Source organism: Panthera uncia (genome assembly GCF_023721935.1).
Source record: "Panthera uncia isolate 11264 chromosome B3 unlocalized genomic scaffold, Puncia_PCG_1.0 HiC_scaffold_1, whole genome shotgun sequence".
Lineage (NCBI taxonomy): Eukaryota > Metazoa > Chordata > Mammalia > Carnivora > Felidae > Panthera > Panthera uncia.
In genome coordinates, this window is record NW_026057582.1 from 22,590,917 (window position 1) to 22,615,517 (window position 24,601).

At 36.5% G+C, this 24,601-nt stretch overlaps 1 protein-coding gene across 1 annotated transcript in view; it reads right to left on the reverse strand.

Annotated features, from left to right (window-relative positions):
- Positions 1 to 350: 350 nt before the first annotated feature.
- NRXN3 (neurexin 3) overlaps positions 351 to 24,601 on the reverse strand; it is an 896,926-nt gene continuing 872,675 nt past the window's right edge. Inside the window, exons 13-14 of the mRNA XM_049614079.1 lie at positions 1,639 to 1,865; positions 351 to 500 (exon numbers count right to left, since the gene is read on the reverse strand). Coding sequence (XP_049470036.1) covers positions 351 to 500; positions 1,639 to 1,865 — 377 coding nt within the window. The remainder of the gene's footprint in view (positions 501 to 1,638; positions 1,866 to 24,601) is intronic.

The window sequence follows — 24,601 nt, forward strand, 5'->3', positions numbered from 1 at the left end:
GCCTAGTTATAGCTGCCATGAAATAATCATTAAGTTATATGCAGCATAAATCTCACAGAATTTTGTAAATTATGGTGGTTTTTAGAGGCCAAATAGAAATAAACCGTACAAACTATGGCTGCTTTTCTCTGTGCTCCTTGGCATGGCTTTTTAAAATGCTTAAGCTTATGCTCACAGTACCATATGGTCCTCAAAGCATCTGAGAAGGCATAAAGGTTCACAACTCTGTTAAGACCCCTCTTCCACATTTTGAAGGTGATCATTCCTCACCAGTCCTTCCCTGTACTCCTACGCGGAGTCTTGTCTGGCTCTGGCTCACACTGAGGCCAGACAAGTTTCCAGCTCAAGCCTTAGACTTCAAGCTGCTCCTGTTTCCAAGGCATGTTGGAAGGGCAGGTGTTGGAGATGGGCAGTGCTTGCAGGGCTGAACTGGCTGCTGGTGCTTCCAGCCAGCCACCTCCACTCCAGAGACAGGCAATAAAATCCCACTCTGTGCCTTCCTCAGTAGACCGGCACATTAGCAAAACGCAGATTCAAAGATTCCCAGTAAATGTTCCTTTTCCTCCTTTTTGGAGGTTGGTGGTAATCCCCAGTTGATCTTTCCTCTTAACTGCTTTTTCCCCCCTGCTATTTAAACTGAATTCTTATTGCTCCAAATTAAATCCATTCTTTCTGGCCTTGTCATTGCTAACTAATGAGAACAATTCCTCTCTTTGCTCCTGGTAGCTGCACTTTGGGTACTTATGGATGAGAATCATATCCTTCTTTAGCCTACTTTCTTAACTGCAGACTGCACAGGTGATAAAATGGGTTAATTGTTGCTATAAAAATATTTTCTATCCTCATAACGAAGTAATTTTTTCCTCCAAATCATTTTAATTTCTTAGAATTGCACTGTGTTCTTAACGATGTGCAGTGACTGAGGCTGAGGTCCTATTGGGCCTATATATACAAGCAAAATGTTGGATATACAGTATGCATGAATATAACAATTCTTGGTTATTGCGCTGTTTCATTTTGCCCCTTCCACTCTGCCCTCACTTTTATCACTCTTTGCTCTTTGTATCTCCCCAAGGAAGTTTTCAGCCCAGGGCAGCGGTCACCAAAGTATGTAGCCTGTAGCCCGCTATTACAAAATAAATTTTTATTGGAATGTGATCATCTGCATTTAAAAAAAAAAAGCATGTTATTTATGACTGCTTTCACATTACTGTGGCACTTCCAAGGAGCTCTGACAGAGACCCTATCACCTGCAAAGCCCAAAATACTTGCTATCTAGCCTTTTACAGAAAAATTTTGCTGACCCCCCAGCAAACATTGGGGCAGGCTTTGCTAGTTGCACCGGGTTAAGGCAAAGTACCAGGTAAATCTCTTATGTACTCCGAAGCAGTCTGCTGAATGTTTCATGACAGACCAAACCACACAGCTGGCAAGCGAGTCTAGACTGAAAGAGTTCTTCATTTTTTATCCCTGAAGTACCCTACGAGCATCAAGGTTCACGTCTAAAGGGAAGAATGAGGCTTGACACGTGGACTAATGCTTGGATATGGCTCCAACACATGTAGGCAATTTTTATAAATGTGTCTCTCTTCCAAGTCTATCTAGGATGTTCTGTTGCATTCTGGTGCACCAACTCACACCACCAGGAAGACAAGGAAATCCAGGCCAAGGCCCAGTACTCACTATGTGAAGCTGGAGGAAGTCACCGAGACCCGGAGCGCTGTCGATGCGCACCAAGATGCCATCCTTCACAGTGGTGCTGAAGCCCACGGCAAGGCGGTCAGAGCGGGTGCTGGGCCTATCATTGGCCGGCCAGGTGTAGAGGATGAGGCCTCCGCTTTTCCCAAAGATGTACGTAGCGCCAGCTGCGAAAGCAAGGAGAGAGGGAGCCATCAGTGCACTGTACTGTGCATTGCCAGCTCTAGGCACACTGTTGAGACCCTGCACAGACAGCTGCGGAGAGGAAATGGGCCCCCGCATGTCCCTGATTGGTTATGGAGAGGGATGGAATCCAAAGTCTGGGAAGGCGGCTGTCACCCTAAATTAAAGATGTAGGCAAAATGAATTAATAACAAAGCAGATGTTAGCAAGAGGCATCCCTAACATCTTCAGTTCCTGCTGTATCACGGCAGAAGGCAAATAACACGCTGTGTCTGAGAGCTTTGGTATGTTGGGACGAACAACCTTCCCATTCTCCTCAACAGCAGAATTAATTTTCCATCTCGGCTAGGACAAGCATGGGAGAGGAAACTAGTTCCCCTTCTTTCAGCTACTGGAACATGCTGGTCAGTGGAGCCAGGGGCAGTCCCAGAAATGTTTCACAAGACTGAAGGGAGTGTGCAAGCCTAAAGCCGCCATCCCTTTCATACCTGGATCGTCCACCACCCTCACAGAAAAGAGCTGTAGTCTGAGGAAACCAAGTTCTGTGACTAAAAGCATTTGCCTATTTCACTATTATGTGCTTATAAAAAACGTGATAACAATTAATTCCAGAGGCGTTTTACAAATTAACTTAATTTTTCCCCTAGTGGTGGTGTTTATCTGGTATTATATAACAGCTTCCGTCTCTTTTGCAAACTAAGTTTCAAAAAAGAAACATAGAAGACATGGAAAAAAAAATCTCACGGTGATGAATTTGGAACATAAGTGGTATTGTCACTTACGAACGGTGGTTTTATCAGTGTTCTTAGTACTTACTGTGCTGTCACTCTTATTATTTACAAAGTCAGGGATTAGAAAGAATATATTAATTTAAAAGTACATAGAGGGGTGCGGGGGTGGCTCAGTTGGTTGAGTGTCTGACTCTTTATTTCAGCTCAGGTCATGATCCCAGGGCCCCACATCATGCATCAGGCTCTGCACTGAGCGTGGTGCCTGCTTAACATTCTCTGTTTCTCTCCCTCTGCCCCTGCCCCACTTGTGGGCACACTCTCTCAAAACAAACAAACAAAAAACGCAAAGAAAACAAAATACAAAACTAAAAAAAAAAACACAAAACATAGAAAACAGACAGGAAGAAAAATAAAATATTTGCATCTTATAAATTTTTAAAGTCTATTTCTAAAAACAAGTTTTTAAATACAAATTTGGGGAAAAGCATGTAGATTTGGTAGCCAGAACAGACTACATCATTGTAGCTTCTATGGCTATATGTACTTTACCCATAGTGAGTACTTCCATATGTTACTCATCTCAAAGTTCAAAGAACATTTGGCAGCAGATTTTCTTGTGTGTTCCCACTGAACATGGTTCAATCTCCAAAACTATTTAAAAAATGTTTTCAACGTTTATTCATTTTTGAAAGACAGAGACAGACAGAGTGTGAGTGGCAGAGGGGTAGAGAAAGGGAGACACAGAATCCGAACCAGGCTCCAGGATCTGAGCTGTCAGCACAGAGGCTGACATGGGACTCAAACTCATGGACTGTGAGATCATAACCTAAGCCAAAGTTGGACACTCAACTGACTCAGCCACCCAGGTGCCGCTGAAACTATTTTAAAGCAGCATTAGAAAAGCACTCAGATTTCTTCAGCTTTACTAAAAGTCTCAAGCAGTGGTCCACATTTAGTTTACAGGGAATGCTGGATTGAATTATGTTCTCTGAAGAAAAAAAATGAGTTATGCAGCTTATTTGTAAATAATAAAGTCAACTGCTATGAGGCTAGAATTAAGAGTATATGTCACATCTCATCCTTATTTTAAGCACTAAGCCATATTATATTCTGAGGCATATAGAATCTAATTTGTCATTTTTGAAAGGTCACTATTCTAGTGACCAGCATGCTCAGTTTGTATATTACATGTAGCATGACATTATCTTCCTTTTATGAATTTCCCAATCCTTAGGGGATGGTGTCTGAAAAGACCTCCACAGTCAATCTGGAGAATTTGGGATTGTGGTATGTAAAGTTTACAATTAATTCTGTATGCAAAACTGTTTGTCTCTTCACTATCCACAGGTACCCTCAACGCTTCTTAAAATTAGAAATGTGGATATAATAATTTACCCTTGATATCTACCCATCTGTGAAGAATTCAAATAATTCCCTTTTCTGTAGATGCTTACAAATGTCATCGCCACTCTCTCTATTCTTTATTTGGAACAGTGAAGGTTACTCAGTGATCAATGTATAGAATCACCAAGAATGCAAATCAGCCTGTGACATTTTGTGGCAACTTATAAAATCTTACCCTATTCTATCCTAAATACGTAGTGGATTCTGCCTCAGAGATAAATCTATACTCCCATACTCTATCAGAAAATAATTTTACCAGTACAAAAAGAACAAGTCCAAAGTTGATAATAGCAACACATATGCCTGGTGCTTTGAGAAAAACTTTTCAAATTCATTAGCCAAATCTTTGCAACAATTCTCTGGGATATCTCATTTGTTAACAATGTTTAGAAACAAGAGACCCAAGCATCTGACTTAAAAAAGTGGTACCTCTTTAGGTCTCCAGCTTCATCCTCCTGACTCCAAAAGCCTGTCTTCACTAAATACCAATCCTAGCTTAATAAAACTATCCAATAAATTATATCAGTGATGCAAAATTGACTGTGCTTTATCCTTTTCACATAAGACTAAAGTAGAATGAAAACAAAGCCATATCCCCCCAAACCTGGCGTATTTTCAGAAGTTAGTTGGCCTTTTAACCATATAAATATGTTTACAAACTTTGTGCTTATACTTTTTTATCCATTGACTGTTCAGTAATTCTCAATGTAAAGAGAAAGTGCATTTTAAATGATAAATATATGACTTCTATATAGTGGTTTGGAGGCCACCATGGCTTTAATTTTTGAACAAAGAACGAAACCTCATTATGACAATATCAGGGTAGGTACAAAATCTGTCTTAAAAATTATTTTTACTGCTTTTATTGTTCTGAATTTGGAATGTCACTATGATAGATAATTCTAACTTTGTAGGTGAAAAAGGCAAAAAAGTACAAAGTTTTTAGCATATGGCTTATTCTGCTATATGGAAATAAATCTTAAAATATGTATTCTTGGTACTAAATTTCTTACTAAGGGTAAATAAAGACCCTGAATGCTCCCATAGTTTAATGTTGGCTTTAAAGAAAGTGAATTAATACTTACAACTTTCTACTCTGAAAACCTGTTATTTTTTCCCCTTCTTTAGTTAGCTTTGCTATCTTGCATGGTTTTTAAAGATAAATATTCACTTTCTGTTAATTTTAATATAAAATGCCTAGAGTCCTAGGGGGAACACGGTCTTATTTTGCTTTACATTTTCAAATTAAAAAGTTAATTTTGTTATTTTAAAATGTGGATTACAAATCAACATTTTGGGAACATCCTAAGAACGATGAGAACCCTCCTTAATCCATTAAAGATTTTCATTTCCAAGCCATGCAATACGACATCACATGCTTTCTCCCCTGAGCCTAGCAGCCCTGTTGGTTTCACACTGTGCAAAGTATGCTGGTGCTAAGGTCATCCTCCATTTATTAACAATTGAAACCATGCAAATTTCCTGCTTGCTAGCAAAGAGTGATCAATTCAACTGAAGAAAAACTGCTACGGTGGCATTCTGGCTATTTCACACTGCAGGACTTGCAAGTTTGTAAGCAGCTGAGGTTGCTGAGTCCCACCAATAGAGTATTTCAGGAATGAAATTTCCATACGGTCACCATTAACAAAGATTAAGTGGATACACGCTATTTTTAAACAGTCAACCAGCCTGACATGTTACTTAACACACAACTTCTTTCATCTCAAAGATCCCAAAAAGTAGGTTTGGCTTATTGTTTTCCTAATTGGCAAGCTATTTACTGGGATGGGGCTGATGGTGGTTTTGGAAGAGCCAGATATGTGAAGGTATAAATATGTGTGTTTGGGTGTGTATTCTGTGTGTGGGACTGGTGGGGGGAAGAAAAGGGTAGAACAGTCTCCACTGAGATCATGAAGGAATCCTGGGGAGCAGCTTTATATACTCATACAATAATCTGATCAAGTAGATGATCTATGAGTTCTCAAGAAGAATACAGGGTAAAGTTTTTTGTAGGTCATACATTTCTCCAAGAAATAGTTCTTAAATCTTGGTGCATATTACTGCTTATTAATAGAATTGAATTTAATTATTGATGACAACTTAACTTTTCTTTATTTAGACTATTTGGATAATTATTACAATTGTTGCTTTGACTTCTTAACCTCATGGTCCTGCCATTATGACATAACTTTTATTTCTAGTCCCATATCCAAATAGCATATTACTTTTTGGTGGGAGTACTAACAGAAATTGAATCATGGACCTCTTAGGATTTATATTCAATATAAAAATAATATATACATACATATGTGCATGCTTATGCATATGTGTATGTGTGTGTAAGAAAGTTTAGTCAGAAATATAATAGAATACTTGGAATTAATTTATTACGTTCTCCATCAAATAATCACAGATATAAGACTTTAGAAATGCATCTAAATATAATGTTGGTTGTATATTTATGTGTGTTTTTTATATATTAAAAAAAGAAAGAAAACAAAGAAAATTAGCTTTCCCTGAAATAATTTCTGGTTGGCGCTAAAATGGAACAAGTTTGCAAGCATCTCTCAGGGGAAACCTGAGAAAATTAAATTTAAAGAGAACTAGGTAATTTACTCATGGACAAGTATAACATATAGAATAACAAATTAAGTAATAAAATATGTATAATTCTTGTGGTAGAAACCATCTGGTAGGTAAACTAGGGTAATAAACATGAGGTCAAACTCCTACTCCAGTGCTCTTTGAACACTGCCTGAGAACTTAGTATAAAATCTCATGATACCAAGGTATATATCTGTCTTCCTCTATTACTTCAGGCTCCCTATTCCTAATTTCTATTGTTACTACTCTTTCATCAACTTTATCCACATTTGTGTTCTTTATTGTAAATTGGTAAATCCTTTTGGGAAATAAATGGACCATCAATGATATAAAATATATTATGTCTTAGATGAAGTTATTGCTATTAACTTAAAACTACATTTTATTCATATCAATTAACTATATAGCTAATAAAACCAAAATGGAAAGACTTGGAAGTGACAAATATCTTTCCTAGCAAACCGAGACATAAAGCTCAAAGATCTCATAATGACTGATGGCCTGAAAAAGCAGTTTCTCAATTTCTTTTACTCAGTTTGTTCTATGGTTCCCCTTACACACACCCCCTGGATGTTTTGGGAATGTTCATCACAGCAGGACCTTATATGTTCATAGCACTGAATGGTTTTCAAATTGTTTTCTTTGGGAGCATCTCATTTGATGCCTCTTACCCCAATACCCACTGAAGTGTTAATGGCAAATATTTTCATTGCTGTTTGTATAAAAAAGAAGATGGAGACTCAAGGAGATTAAATGACTTGACCTGATGTTAAGTGGTGGAGATGAGAGCAGAACCAGATCTTCCTTTCCTTGACTCTGCCCTCAACTCCCCTCATCCAGCTGGCCTGCTGGCCAATAGAATGAAGTTTCCCTAAAGGAATCCCTGGGGACCCAGAGCTCCACAGGAAGGAATAGCAGATGGAAAAACTATGATCAAAACCTCTTCACTACAGAGGCAGCCCCTAGGGAGTACAAAGTAAGTGATAAAGATTTTACAAACAGTCCTGCAATGTATTTATTGAATGGGTGGTTTATTATGATCTATCTTGTCGACTCTGAATTTTTTGAAATAAACACTAAAACTGATGATAAAGAAGCCTTAAATAAAGCAAAAGTGAAGCGACTGAATGTTAAGAGAGAAATTTCATCTATTTTAAAGAACATCCTTTATCTTTGGCAAAGAAATGATCAGATTTACTGCTCAGCTGAGAAGGTGCCTGGAGTCAAATATATAATCAGGGAGAGCCAAGCCCCATTTCTTAAACAAAGCTCAGGCAAGGTGAGGGCTCCCTCTGTATGAGGCAATTTCTTCCTCTTTCTTGAAGGAAGCACGATGAAAACCAAAGGGAACAAAAAACAAAAACAAAAACAAAAACAAAAACAAAAACAAAAACAAAAACAAAAAACAAAGGGCATTAAGCCCAGAAACACAGAAGCAACATTTCAGACCATGTTCCAGTATTCTGGAATGAAGACTGCAACTCAAAGACTTCCCAGCAGAACCAATACTGGCTCAGTGTGTTATAAAATGTGCTTGGTAATACTGGAACTCAAACCTGTGCATATGGTGAATTATATATATTGTGTCCAAGGCCAAAGCTTCCATAGAAGCTGGTGGGAGAAAAATATGAAACCAATTAAAATTCAACCTATTAACCTATTTTTTTTTTACAAATAAAAACGCCCACTACTATTTAATTCTGGTCATATTATCCAAAAGAACGATTCTTCATGGATGATTACATGTGTACAAACCCTATTTTGGCAAAATACTTGGTCGGATCTTTTTATGGGAACATTATTATGAATTTTCCAGGGAATCCTAAGAGGAACCAAATAGTTATATTATTTCTAAAACTTATGCCAACAATTGAGATGACCTCCTGCTACGATTTCTTATACACACCTGTGCTCCCTCAAATTCTGAGTAAAAGAAAATCACACATAGTTTCTGGATACATTTATGAGTACTGACAAGTAAATTATGACCCTTTCTGAGTTTGAGAGATAATGAAATTTTTAGAAACACATTGCATCAAAACATTTTTTACAAAGTTATTTTCACTCATCAAATTTCAGAACTCTTGCACTAGGAAAAAATGGATTAGTGATAGAGTATACAAATGCTTTCCACATTGAAATTGACCTAAAAATGGGCTCTGTGCTGACAGCGTGGGGCCTGCTTGGGATTCTCTCCCTCTCTCTCTGCCCCTTCCCCGCTTGTGGTCTCTCTGTCTCTCTCTCTCAAAATAAACAAATATACTTAAAAAAAAAAGAAATAATCTAAAAATAAAGCTTCCAGGGATATGTTTAAATTCCCCTTACTTAAAATAATTTTTATAAACTCATTGATTTTTTTGTTTGGGACGATTATTTCCTTCACAAACCTTTGGTAGTGTTTAACAATACTAATTGTAATACTAATGTTACTACTAACATTAACACTAAGCCAACTATATTTATGAATCATTTATTATATGTTATAATACACTATAATACAATATTTCAAATTCCTGTAACTTTTACTTTAGATATTTATTTTTATTTATTTATTTTTTAATGTTTATTTATTTTTGAGAGAGAGTGTGTGAGTGGGCAAGGGGCAGAGAGAGAGGGAGACACAGAATCCAAAATAGGCTCCAGGCTCTGAGCTGTCAGCACAGTGCCCAATGCGGGGCTTGAACTCATGAACCACGAGATCATGACCTGAGCTAAAGTTGGACAGTTAACCGACTGAGCCACCCACGTGCCCCTAGATTTTTTTTTTTTTATTTTAACGTTTATTCTTTTTTTAAGAGACAGAGCACAAGCAGCCAGGGAGAAGGGGGAGGGGCAGAGAGAGACACACACAGAATCTGAAGCAGGCTCCAGGCTCTGAAAGGTGGGCACAGAGCCCCAAGCAGAGCTTGAACTCATGAACTGCAAGATCATGACCAAGGCTGAAGTCAGATGCTTACTCTACCAAGACACCCAGGCGCCCCTACTTTAGATATCTTTTTCTGTATTAATTAGTTTGTTAGGGCTACAATAACAAGGTAACACAGACTGGGTGGGTTAAACAACAGAAAATTATTTCCTACAATTCTGGAGGCTAGAATTCTGATATTGAGGGAGGTCGGATTCTTCTAAAATGGCTGTTTTCTTCCTGTGTCATCACATGGCCTAGTCTCTTTACCCCTCAGTGTTCTAATTTCTACTTCTTAAAAGGACACCAGTCATACTGGATTAGGGCGTACCCTAATGACCTCATTTTAACTCAGTTACCTCTTCAGGTACCCTGTCTCCAAGTACAGTGACATTTGAAGATACTGGGGGTTATGACGTCAACGTATGAATTTTGGGGATGCACAATTCAGCCCATAACAGTTACCATCCCAGTTTTAAAGGTGAGGGAAGCGATAGAAGGAGGTAAAATAACTTATTTAAGATCTAATGAAATCAAGTATTTAATCCAGATCTATATAACTCAATGATCTACATTCTTTTCATTATGCCAAGATGTATCCCTAATATGTTTACCTTTTACCTGTATATTGAGTGTAGAGATGGCAATGATGATGAAGAGAAGAAGAACAATGGCTTTCTAACATTTGGCAAAAAAAGCCAAGCAAAATCAAACCAAACAAAACCACAAACAAGATGGAAACTCAATTCCCTCACAATGGAAATGGCAGTATAGGGGTGATCGTTTATTTTATTTAAATGACATTGGTTTAATATGAGCTTGTTCTCTGCAAAGTACATAAAGCAAGGTCAGACAATAGGCTGCTCTTCATTAATTACACGACACTCATAAAAATCTAAACTCTGAAGGGGTGGATTCTATATAAGGTTTATTTCGGAGATTATCTCCCGGCCAATTTAATTTAACTTTCATAACCAAGCTTGTTTCTTATATAGAAACACAAAGTAAGTCCTAGGAAATTGCACAGTATTCAGGTTTAAGAGAATAAATATTAAGTTTGATTGTCAAACAAAATGAAAATCCAGAACCCTTCTGTACCATGAGCTCCTGGAGGACAGGGCTGTTTAATTTATCTCTCTATCAACACTGAATGCTCAGGAAATAAATGCTGTTGAATTAATCAATAAAACTTGGCTCACCTATACTTTCATATCTTCACACTGTCATTCAGGTATCTGCCCATTAATCCTTCTCAGCTTTTTGTCATTTCATCACCATGAGGAAATATTTTATAAATACTCATCAGTTAGGGTTCATAATATCTCCTAGGTGGAGGGGAACAGAGCTTCCAAATTATAAAAGAAAGCTAACTACAAAAACATTTGAATAATTTTTCTTTGGTGAATTTTTGGCAGGCTCAGAGAATAAACTCACACCCATCTTTAGTCAAATTGTTTTATGGTACCCCTCAGTTCCTAAATCACACTGCAAACTGTTTTTAGTAAAATATACGTATATATGAATACATCTTAGATTTAACCTAACAAGAATACACAATGGAAAAGAAATGCAACATATTTAAGAATAGCAATGCCATTATTCTATTTTATATTACACTGTGCAAAGATCATGTATACATTTGTCCTTAGACAAAATATAAATAAATGAAAAGAAAAATAAAAATGATCATTTTATAATTATTCATCAGACTTTTCTGTAGCATTTTTTAAGAAACTCATTCCTTCAACCTTCTTGCACTGTTAGTGGGAATGCAAACTGGTGCAGCTGCTGGAAAACAGTGGGGAGGTTCCTCAAAAAATTAAAAATAGAACTATCCTATGACCCAGCAATAGCATTACTAGGAATTTATCCAAAGGATACAGGAGTGTTGATGTATAGGGGCACATGTACCCCAATGTTTATAGCAGCTCTTTCAACAATAGCCAGATTATAGAAAGAGCCTAAATGTCTATCAACTGATGAATGGATAAGGAAGATGTGCTTCATACACACAATGGAATACTACTTGGCAATGAGAATGAATGAAATCCTGCCATTTGCAGCAACATGGATGGAACTGGAGGGTATTATGCTAAGTGAAATAAGTCAGTCAGAGAAAGACAGATATCCTATGTTTTCACTCACATGTGGAAATTGAGAAACTTAACAGAAGACTATGAGGGAAGGGAAGGGACAAAAAATAGTTACAGAGAGGTATGAAGGCAAATCATAAGAGACTTAAATACAGAGAACAAACTGATGGTTGATGAAGGGTGTGGGGGAGGGGAAAATGGGTGATGGGCATTGAGGAGGGCACTTGTTGGGATGAGCACTAGGTATTGTATGTAAGTGATGAATCACGGGACTCTACTCCAAAACCAAGAGCATGCTGTACACACTATATGTTAGCCAATTTGACAATGAATTATACTAAAAAAAAAAAAGAAAGAAAGAAACTCATTCCTTCTGATGACATCTTATGGGACGCAAAATAAAAGGGAGGTTCAGAGGGCATGTATCTGCCTCCTTTTCCTCTTTTTATTCCATAGCTTTGAAATACCTTCTCTAATAAAAGCAATCAAGGGATTTCTAAGTACTGAATATTCTCTCAAAAAGAAATACAGATGAAGAGTGGTTGCTTATTTATAGTGTGACTTAAATGCTGGATTTATATGGACTTCACACTTTCAAAGAACCAAGGACTATAAACAGATGACTTCAGTGTATTGAGGCTCTAATTCATAAGACAAGATTTTCCCGGGAAAGTCAGCTAATATTTTTAAGGGCATTGACTCTTGCTTCTATGAAATACATATTTCTTAATCATAAAACCCATGCCAGTATTAAAAAAATGAAAGAAACTTCAAATATTATAGTCTCTTCTCCTATAACAATCATTTATCTTCACTGTCTCAGTTTCCCCATTATTCAGCAGATGATGATACTTCTACCTACTCATCTCAAAAAGTTGCAGTAAGGATCAAAATAGCTACCATGCACACTATACAGAACTCTAGAAATAATTTAGTTTTCAATTATTTATGGTGATCACCTCAATGTGAAGAGCCTGCCTAAAGTTTTTTGTATCTGTAGGGGAATTTATTTATTCCATATACCCAGTACATCTTCCCTCTTTGTGTTGCAACATTAAGCCCCTTCATATGGAAATGACTATTTTCTTCCATATCATGTGATTTGAATGGAAATTGTCAAACCCTTAAAAGATTTTGCCCCTTACATACAGCTTATTAGCTAACATGTGATAAATAAACCCAAGTTGGACCAGTCAGAGAACTTTACTGATTTTTTTTTTGTAACCTAGAACAACAGGAACACTCCATCAGTTTCCCTATGATAGAATTTTGCCATAAGAGTTACACAGTTGCTGTGGCCATGGTTCCTACGTGAGAAAGAACTTGGATGAAAATAAACCCTGACCCAAGAGTAAAGTCAGGGCAAAGCAGGAAAAGAAGGTATTCACCTTTTTTTTTTTTAAGTTTTTTTTTTTTTTTTTCAACGTTTTTTTTTTTTTTTTGGGACAGAGAGAGACAGAGCATGAACGGGGGAGGGGCAGAGAGAGGGAGACACAGAATCGGAAACAGGCTCCAGGCTCCGAGCCATCAGCCCAGAGCCTGACGCGGGGCTCGAACGCACAGACCGCGAGATCGTGACCTGGCTGAAGTCGGACGCTTAACCGACTGCGCCACCCAGGCGCCCCAGGTATTCACCTTTTGAATACATGGTTTTAATGGTCTGTGTTATAAAGTTTCAACTTTGTCCATCTCATATAAAATTCTCAATAGGTAACTTGTTTAGTCTAAGCGAATTCTAATTTTCTTCTTTCACACCTAGAAGAGTACCTAATAGTAAAGAAAACCTGGCAACTATCATAGTGCCTAGATCACAAAAGGGCACAAGAAGTGCTTGTTAAATAAATTGGCAAAGGATGACCAAGATAATTACGTAATAAGTTACACAGAAATCTGGCCTAAGAAAAGGAGCGCATTCAGTGATTCATATACATTTCAGATTGGAGCACTTGTAAAACTGATCATACTCTTGTTGATATAGAAATTCTTAATGATTGCTATAGAACAACACATACACACACGGATATATATATCCCCAATAATTAGAATATTAATGAAAAGAGACTGCTTTATATCAAGTCCTATAAACTACAGATGAAGCTTTACTCAGAAGAAAATACCCCAAATAATAATAAAGAAAATGAATATAAATGTACTGAGCTTTCAACTTAAGGCACTATTATGAAAATAAGTAAAATTAATAAGCTAGTATGTGATGATTAATAAAAACTGAAATTTATCCAACATATTTAAAAACTAATAGAAGAGTTAAAAAAAAAACAAAGCCTATACTTTAAAATGTCACAGAAAGTATATAAATCCCTGAAAAACCAGAAATAAGAAAAATTAAAAGAGGAAAAGTATAATGGTAGAAATTATAAAGGGGATATAACAACAGATATATAAAATAAAAAAGAATATTTTATACAACTTTAGATAAATATATTTAAAACCAGAAGAAACTCATCACTTCTAGGAAAATATGATTTGCCAAAGGTTTCTAAGAAAAAGTAGATACATTTAATAGACAAATGACCTCAGAAACTACTGGAAAGGTGATTCAAATTCTACTATTTAAAAAGATACAGGTGATGCAAAAGATACTAGATGATTTTACAAATAAGTTTTATCTAACTTTCGAAGAAAAGGTAATTCCTAAGTTATTCAAATCATACTAGACCACAGGCAAGGTCAGAAATCTCCCCCAATTCATTTACAAATTCAACATATTTGTAATAATGATACCTAATAAATATATTGCATAAAAACAGAACAAAACACTAGACTAATTTCACTTATGAATACTGACTAAAGATTTCTTCTGAATAAACCTCAATGATACATTAAAAGAATAATATATCATTTTAGGAATATGAGAAATAGTGTATCTCACCATAAAGGTATCTACTTGCAAAGATCATTATATCACCTAATTAAGGTAGAATTAGATTGTAATTCTATTTAGGATTTTAAAAAGTATTTGAAAAAATTCAGCAGTCATTCCTTCAAAAACTCTACTTATAATAGGAATTGAAAAGAGCATTATAAATATGATAGAGACTATTAAAAGCACACTGAACATCATATTAAATAGTAAAATTATATATTCTTTGCCATTAAAATCAAGAACATAGAGATGTTCATTACTGCAACATTATTCAACATTGTTTTATAAGTTCTTATTAAAATAAGCAATAAAATGAAATAAGCTGTAAAATATTGGGAAATAATATAATAATTTTTAAAAATATGATTGGATACATACATCTCTCTAACAACTCATCTAAAAACTTAAAATTAATGAGATCAATTGATAAGTTGGTCCCATACATAATAAATACATAAAAAATCAATAGCTTTTCACTATTGCATAGATGGTTAAATGATTTTTGAAAAGGGAGCCAAGACCATTCAATGGAGAAATGATAATCTTTTGAATAAATGACGCTAGGAAAACTACATATCCATATGCATAAAAGTGAAGTTGGATGCTTATAGCATATACAAACATTAATTCAAAATGCATCAAAGACCTAACAGAGCTAAGACTATAAAACTCTTAGAAGAGTACATAGGAGAAAAGCTTCAAAACACTGAATTTGGAAATGATTTTTGTTCTGTCTTTTGTTTGTTTTTTGAATATGACACCAAAGGAACAGGCAACAAAAGAATGAAACAGATACATTAAACTTTGAAAATTAAAACTTGTGCATTAAAGGACACTATCAACAGAATACATAACCCACAAAATGGGAGAAAATACTTGCAGATCATATGTCTGACATGGGATTAATATCCCAACTATATAAAGCACTCCTACAATTCAAACAACAAAACAAACAACTCAGTTACAGAATGGGGAAAAGACTTGAATATATATTTCCCCAAAGGTATATAAATGGCCACTAAGCTCATGAAAAGATATTCAACATCAATAATCATGAGGGAACTACAAATCAAAATCATAATGAGTTAGCACTTCATATTCCATGGCTATTGTCAAACTGACACAAAATAAATGCTGACAAGGATGTGGAGAAATTGAAACCCTTTTGTGCCACTTGTAGGAATATAAAATGGTACAGCTAGTGTGAAAAAGAGTATGGCAGTTCCTCAAACACTTAAAGATAGAATTACCATATGGTCCAGTGGTCCAGCAATTCTACTTCTAAGTGCATGACAAAAAGAAAAAAAGAAAGAAAGCAAGCAAGCAAGCAAGGACTCAACCAGACATTGTACAATTGTACACCAATCTTCAAAACAGCAGTATTCACAGTAGTCCCAAAGTGGTAACTAGATAAATAGGTAAAAAAAATACATGGGTCTGTATACACAATGGAATATTAGCTTTGAAAACAAATGAAATCCTGAAATCTACTATATGATGAAACTTGAAGACATTATGCTAGGTGAAATAAGCCAGATACAAAAGGACAAATATATGATTCCACCTATATGAGATACCTAGAGTAATCAAGTTCACAGAGACATAAGTAGAATAGTGGTTATTAGAACAGAGAGGGGGTGGGAAGCAACTGTTTGACAGGCAACTATTATCAAAGGAGAGAGTCCTTTCTATCAGAGACAACTGTTTGAGCTTGGGGTGATGAAAAAGTTTTGGTGATGGTGGTGATGGTTGTATCACAATGGGAATGTACTTAATGCTATTGAACTGTACGTGTAAAAATGGTTAAAACTGTAATTTTTTTCATTCTGTATATTTTACCACAATAAAAAAAATCAAGAGCTTGTTTTAATAACAGTAACTATGGGGCTGCCTGGGCGGCTCAGTCAGTTAAGCGTCCAACTCTTGATTTTGGCTCAGGTTATAATCTCATGATTTGCAGGATTAAGCCCCATGTCGGGCTGTACACAGACAGTGTGGAGACTACTTGGGATTCTCTCTCTCCCTCTCTGACTCTATCCTGCTCACATGCATGCATTTTCTCTCTCTCTCAAAATAAATAAATAAACATTAAAAAAAATAATAGTAACTACCAGGTTGAAGTGAGAAAGAGAAATCCCAACCACAGTAACAAAAATCTATAAAATATTGTAAAATAATATAACAAGAAAGCTATATAAAGAAAAGCTATATAAAGGAAACTATAATTTTTGGAGCACACAAAACATGTCCATATATATGAAGATACATATGATGTTACTGAAGGAAAATGTGAATACATCAATAAGCATGTTAATCTTTAAATTACCTCTAAACAGAATATCAAGTTCATAAAGAAAAATAAGTGTGTAAAATTTTCCAAGAAAATTTTAAAAGGAAGAATAAAGAATGGAGACTAGCTTTAGTAGACTTTAAAACTAACTAAAAGTGAGTATAGTCAAAATAATCTATTATTAGAAGAAAAACAGAGCACTTAATCAGTTAAAATTAAACACAATGATATGACAAAAAAAAAGTCTGTTGAGTCCTTTCTATGTACTAAGAACATTGTATATACAATACAAATTCTATAGTAGAGATATGTTCAAAATGAGATAGGAACCCATAGAGAAAAGTCAGCAGCTTTAAATAAAGACTTGTACTACATAATAATTATATATATATTAAATATCATATGCAGTATATTATATATACATCTCTATAGAGATATATATATATAGAGATCTATATATATAGATATATCTATATCTATATAGATATATCTATATCTATATAGATATATATAGAAATATATAGATCTCTATATATATATCTATAGAGAGAGATAGAGAGAGAGAGATCTATAGAGAGATCTCTATACAAAGAGATACATATCTTATAGAGAGATACATATACACACATATGTATACATATATATAGAAATGATTACCATACATATATATGATATAGAAATTATCATACATATATACATACATATATATATATATAGAGAGAGAGAGAGAAATAATTACCATAATAAGTTAACATTGATTATCTTACATAGTTAGAGATGTTTTCTTGTCATGAGAACTTTCAAGATTTACTGTCTTAGCAACTTTCAAGTATGTAATACAATATTGTTAACTATAGTAACCATGCTGTCCATGACATTCCCAGAACTTACTTATCTTATAACTGAAAGTTTGAGATGCCTTATTTTTAAGTTTATTTATTTTGAGAGAGAGAGAGAAAGAGAAAATGCATGGATGGGGGAGGGGCAGAAAGAGGATCCAATACATGGGGCTTGAACCCATGAACTATGAGATCATGGCCTGAGACAAAAATCAAGATTTGGACATTTAACCACCTGAGCCACCCAGATGGGACCACCCAGGGGACCCAGATGTCCCCGATAACTGGAAGTTTGAACCTTTTGACTACCTTCACCCATTTCCCCCATCCCCCTCACCCTGCTTCGGACAACCACCAATCCTGAATTCATTTTATTTAGATTACACATATTAGTGAGATCATTATGTTATATACCTTAAACCAATATAATGTTATATGTCATGTTGATTATATCGCAATAAAACTGGGAAAAAAAATAAAATGAAAATATGTCAAAGAAATATATCAAATAAAAAAAAAGACTTGTAACTAAGTGTTGGGATAGGAGAGGAAGGACATTCCACTGGGAGGCCATGAGTAAAGGTGTAAAAGACACAATATATTTTTGGGAACACAAACAACATCATAACTTTTGGGTGGTGTGTAGGCTGAAGGGCTGAGAATAGCAAAGACAGGTCTGGAAAATAGGCTGCTAAGAGCTTTGCAGAGCACAGAAGGCCACATGAAGTTATCTGTCCCTTACCAGATGAGCCAGTATCTTAATAGGCAAGCCAGTGTTTTCCTCATAGTAATTTTGGTTTTGTATTTTAGCAACAGAGCTATTTCAAGGATTATCCCTACAATACAGCATCTTCCACCAAATCATGTTTAGCTTTCTGAAACACATAACTTTTGTTTAGCAAATATATTAAAGTCACCCTAATATAAAAATTTTTTAAGAATGATTTTAATGTTTAAACCGTTTGAAAATGGCCTTAGTCAATGGGAAGGCATGACCTTATCTGTGTTTCAGGAAAAGAATTTTGTCTTTGGTGCAGACAACAGAAGGAGAGAAGTGTGTCCATGTCGCTCTAGATGGAGGCCAGTGCCAAAGCCAGGACATGAGAGTTGTCAGCTGAACCTGGTCAGTGAAAGAGAGAAATGAGAGGAAGAAATGGATAATAAAGATGTGAAGAGTGAATGGGTTCGGTGATCCATTTGATATTTGGGGAAGAGAAAAGAGAGGCATTGAGGTTGACTCAGAATTTTCAAGTTTGGGTAACTAACTAAAATTGTAGATATAAAAGGAAGCACGTTTAGGGCATAAAAATGACAAAGTACCTTTGGGGTTACTGAGTTTTGTGTGCTGTACGATAACAGTCAAGGGTTTGGTTAGAGCTCCAGGATTATAAAGGACCAGTGCCATGGTTTTAAGTCCCAAGGGAGACTGTGCTATTGTGTCATGATAGAATGTACCCAGATCCTGCACACCAATTTCCCAAGCACATATTATTGGGCATTCGGAAAACCTGAATGATTATGTAAAACTGATGTGCCCAAATAGTACTCATTGAACATATAGATATTTGCCTTTTTCTCCAGTCTTCAGCGACAGAAATGCATAGCTTGCATGCGGTTATAATCATAGTGCTTACATAATTTTGCATTGCTTGTCTAATACGGTTTTTGAACCTCTCTGTATTATCATAGTTGCCATTTTAAATGGTTGCATAATATTCCACGATGTGATGGGCTGTAACTTAGCACTACTTTCTTGCTGAGCCCTATGTTGCTTGTTTTGTCTGCGGGTATAACATGGGGCAGCAAAGGCAATTTGATATAATAGTAACTCTGCTTAATATACATAAAATTTCTGTTCTTCTGAAGAAAATGAAATAAATCTCTGGGAATATTAGTCTAGATGGTTTTGCTTTTCTTAAAACAAAGATAGTCTGCAGCCAAGAGTCACATAAGAGAACAAAATGGATCAAAGTCAATTCCTAGTCCAAAGCCATTTTTCATTATTCACTCAACAAAATTTAACCTCTATCCTTTTACCACTGGACCAACACACCATTGCATTATTACATAATATTTGTGTAATTAGTTTACAGTTTATTTTTTAAACCGATTTCCTCTGAATACATTAGCTACTCATTTTCCCAATATTTTATCCCCTTCAAAGCTTCAGCTTATAGCTTCTATTTTTCTTCCTTTATTACTTTTAGGAAGACAATTGCCCTTTGCTAATACTTGGTGATTTTCATCTCTCCTGCCTAATTAAATATATTTCAAACACATCCTCCACCTCAGTCTCTCTGTCTCCCCGCAGCACCTCCCCACATCCCCTGAAAGTGTGCCTATGCTCTAGGACCAGATAATGAAAACAATTTTCTTACTTGTTCCTCACCGTGTGCCTTGTGGGAGGTGACTGCATTTTCCCTATTTTAAAAACTGCTCTCTAGTCCCCAAGCCCTGGAGCAAGGCACTTTCTGTACACCTGGTCCTGGCCGTATGCATCTATTCACAAAGCCATGCTGCAAGTCCATAAAAACTAATTTCCCAGGTCCTCTTCTTAGTTCTAATATGGATCTTTAGCACTGATTCAACAGTACAGATATGACATTCTGCAAATAAACAGCAGTCACTTCCATCAAAGCTTAAAGACTTGTTATGATGGATATATTCAGACACACCAGTCTCTTTTTAGAAAATGCAATTTTATGGAAAAATACAAGATAATTGGTCTTTAGCTCTTGCAATAAACTTAGATAGCACCTGCCATATTTAAATTAATACAGTGCTTCTCCCTGTTAGATGAGGGCTTCTGATTAATTCAATCATGTGAAAAGATTCAGGCATTGCTCATGTGTGCTCAGATTGAAAGCTGTTTTTTGATGTGGCTATTTTTTTTTAATGATGTGATACTTGTCCATCTACAAAGTAAAGGAAATTGAAAGTTCTTTATTCAGCCATATATCCTGTCTGTCCTTATCTCTCAGGCTCAGCTTTTGCCTCACATTGTGTCACATAGGTGGTAGGTTTTATTGGGTGATGCAAGATTCTCCAAAGCAATGACCTAGTATTTGAAGCCTCTGTGTGAACACAGGATCTGCTTCCCAGAGATCACATACACATCACTCTCAAGGATTTATTCCCTTTCCCATTGTCATCATTGCTTCTGACTCTAGCTGCCATGGTGCAGATCAAGACACTCACAGAACACCTTTGCTCCTTTTAATCTCTCTTAAACCAGCCACAAGAACGAATCAGACTCACATGGCTGGAACAGCAGAATGTAAAGTGCCAAGGCTGGCATTTCAATCTGGTCCTCCCCATTTCTGAGAAAGCCAGGCTAACACGGAGTGAAGAGTTCCTTCCAGGGGACAAAGTAAAGCTCCAAGTGTCTACCTGCATTGAAGCAACTGGTGAACTAGAGGCACTGCTGGTAAGACTTCTTCAGCAAAAGGGGAGCACATGTTCTCTGAAGGGGCTCCTCTTACTGATTCCAACCAGGGGTGATTCCATTTCCCCAATTTACCCATCTAACTTGACCTCTTAACATGTGTCCAAAGTTTTACTTTAGAGTGAATATTCTTCCTAAAGTCATAATCTCTGGGGAGGAGCCCACAAACAACAGGAGTATAAAGATATCTTGTGTTAACTATGTGAAAACTACAGTCATAAATCACACTACTATTTTTTAAAATAATCTGTATTTCACAAAGATGACAATATGGGAGGGGCGCCTGGGTGGCTCAGTCGGTTAAGCGTCCTACTTCGGCTCAGGTCATGATCTCACAGTTTGTGAGTTCAAGCCCCACATCAGTCTCTGTACTGACAGCTCGGAGCCTGCAGCTTGCCTTGGATTCTGTGTCTCCTTCTCTCTCTGCACCTCTCCCACTTGTGCTCTGTCTTTCTCTGTCTCTCAAAAATAAATAGATGTAAAAAAAAGAAAATTAAAAAAAAAAAGATGACAATATGGGTCCAGCACCTGCATAATGCTGAAGCTCGTTGCCCAGAAGGGGTTGGGGGTTACATGGACATGGAAATCATCATATTAAAAATTCCTTTCAGGCAATGGAGGTGTCATGCTCTTCTTTGTGTGATGGCTGGGTCCCTTGATGGACACATAAAATCACGTGGTGTAAGAGCTGAAGGGAGAATTTAAGGGCCAATATTTGGTGTCCTCATTTATAGATGCAAATACTAAGGCCCAAAGAGGTTACAGAATTTGTCCAAGGTGACAGCTGATTAGTGGCAGAGCCACATTAGAACTCTCTCCTGACTCCAGTCCAGTACCCTTCCTATATTCTTCATGCTGCCTCTAAAGTAAGTGCTTTAAAAATTGTTTATTGATCAATTTTAATTCATCCATTTAGACTCTATCACTTAAGGATGTGTAGTGAGAATCACTACGGAGCAGGTTTAACTGTATGTGTACGTGTATATGTGTGTGAGAGAGAGGGAGACAGAGAGACAGAGAAAGAGACAGAAGGAGAGAATATAGAAATATGTGTATATGTGATAAGAAATGGGTCAGAAGAGAAGACAGAAGTAAGATCTCATATCTTATACTCTGTTACATCAGTATTTACTCTTCATGTATATGCTTTATTGGGTACATAATGATCTGAAGCCTTACATTTGAGTACATAAAATAAAAAATCATATATAAAGGAGTCCTGTTCTGACTCATTATTCTTAGTCCACAAGGAAGTTTAAAAGCAAAGAGGAGTGAAAATATCTGAAAAAGTTACAGCCTAATCACTACAACATTTAAGCTAAAGCTGGAATTTCTGTACTCCCTGGAAGAGGATATACTTTGAGCTTTATGACATTTTTTCCAAGTCCTAAGCTTTTTATTATAGAGGAACAGTGCTAGTCCACAAATCTGTTCAGTCTCAACGTAAGCAAGGCTGAGTATGCACAATGCTTCCTTGATCCAACACTGAGACCTCAGGAGGTGAGAAACAAGAGGGGGTTGGACAGGAAATGCCACAACCTGAATGGGATCTCTTTAAAAGCAATGTGCAGCAGGAGAGACAAGGATAATGGCTATTTAATCATCTTCGCTATGAAGTGCCAATTCTTTAGACTCTTATGACATTCATGAATGATGCAGGAGGCGGACATGATGAATGCAGAGCAATTCCCTGCGACAGATACTTTCAGGGAATTTATGCCCCCTCCCCCCAGGACAAAAGGGCTCCTGGGCTCAGTTATCATTTGTTCTGAAAGAAAATTTACAGTCTCACTAGTAACTCCTTTTACCCAACTCAATAAAGCGCTTATTTTGATATACTGAGTGTGATTGTTCAAGAGCAACTATATCCTTGGAAATTCATGTGCAGTGAGCAGTCTTGCTGGCTTACTTTCCTTCACTTCATGCACTTTTGTCATTCTCCAGGTTCTGTAATCGAGAGGGCTTTGACACAGGTCTTCAAATCACGTGCTGTCACACAGACACAGACACACACACACACACACACACAAACACACACACGTTATTCTTTAATATCCAAAAGCCCAAATGCTGTTAGGGTTTACTGTAAGTCAGATAATTCTTTAGTGTATGGCTATATGTACTGTTAAGTATGTAATGAAAATATTATTCTGTGTCCTCTGCCCAAAGATAATCTGTGTGTGGGTAAGTAAATTAATTGATACACTCACAAATATTTATTAAGCTCCTATATGCTAGGTACTCTTCTGGGTTCTGGAAAGACATCAGTGAACATAATGAAGTCCCTGCTTTAATAACGATGCTATTATTATAATGATGGCAGGCAAAACCCTAGCAAAGTGGTGTTTAACATAATGTCTGGGAGTTTTAAGTGCTAATAAAGCATGATAAGGGGATAGTCACGTTGGGGAAAGGTAGGCTATTTTAAATGAGATAGGCAGGGCAGGGCCCTTTGAGGTGATCGACTGAGATGAGAGCAGAAAGAAGGACATCAGGTGCCTTCTGAGGACATAAGGTTGAAGGCAAGGGGGGGCGAGGACAAGGACTAAAGCCAGAAATGTGCTTGGCTTGCTGGGGATGCAGCAAAGGAAACCAGTATGGTTGGATTGGAGGCACAGAGGAAAGAGTGAGAGAAAAAGTACTCGAGAAGTAAAAAAAGAAACCAGATTACAGAGGGTCTCCTAGGAGGTACTTCATGAGGGAGGTCCTGGTCTGATTCTACTCTGAGATGATTGCACTGCTCATACTATTTTAAGTAGCTCTGTTCATACTATTTTAATAGGATCCTAAAAGTCAGACTCAAGAGGAAGGTCACCATTATGCAAAGAGACCTCAAAGTGCTGTCACATGAGGAACAATTGAATGAGCTCAGGATATTTAACAAGTAGCTCTTGAAGCCCTGGCAGCCATCTTCAAATACATAGGATGTCATATGGAAGGGCTATGCTGCTCAGGAAGGTAGAATGGAGAATGATGAGTAAAAATAACAGGACTCAAGGTCACAGGTCATAATGTGTGGAGATATTTTCTAGGGCTATCCAGAGAAAGAATGAGACCACTTCCCCCAAATATGATAAAAAAATCATCCCCAGATGTGTTTAGCAGAGACTGAATAGTCACTTTTCAGGGATGTCTGTAGGTCATATCTAGATGGTTCCCACGTAACCTTTCTAAAAAAGGAAGAATATATGAAATAGAAATGTTGAACTCTGGTAGAGCAAACACATTTATATAAATTAATTATCTTAGTTTTCTTCAGTTAATAAAGTCATTTTCTTTTCAGAAAATTAGTGCTACATCTTCATTGAGAAAATCAGTAGCCATTTTGAAAAACATGAAAATTCTATAAAGCCATATTTTCCCTACAAATACTTTAACACATTTGGCAGAAACATCCTTGAGGGCTATATTCTCAAGGATATTTTTGGTGTAGAGTCAGCTTCTAGGAAAATCCTACTAATAAAATCAACTACTTAAATGTATGTTTTTGACCACTGAAAATAGCAGCCAAACGCAGTTCTTTTC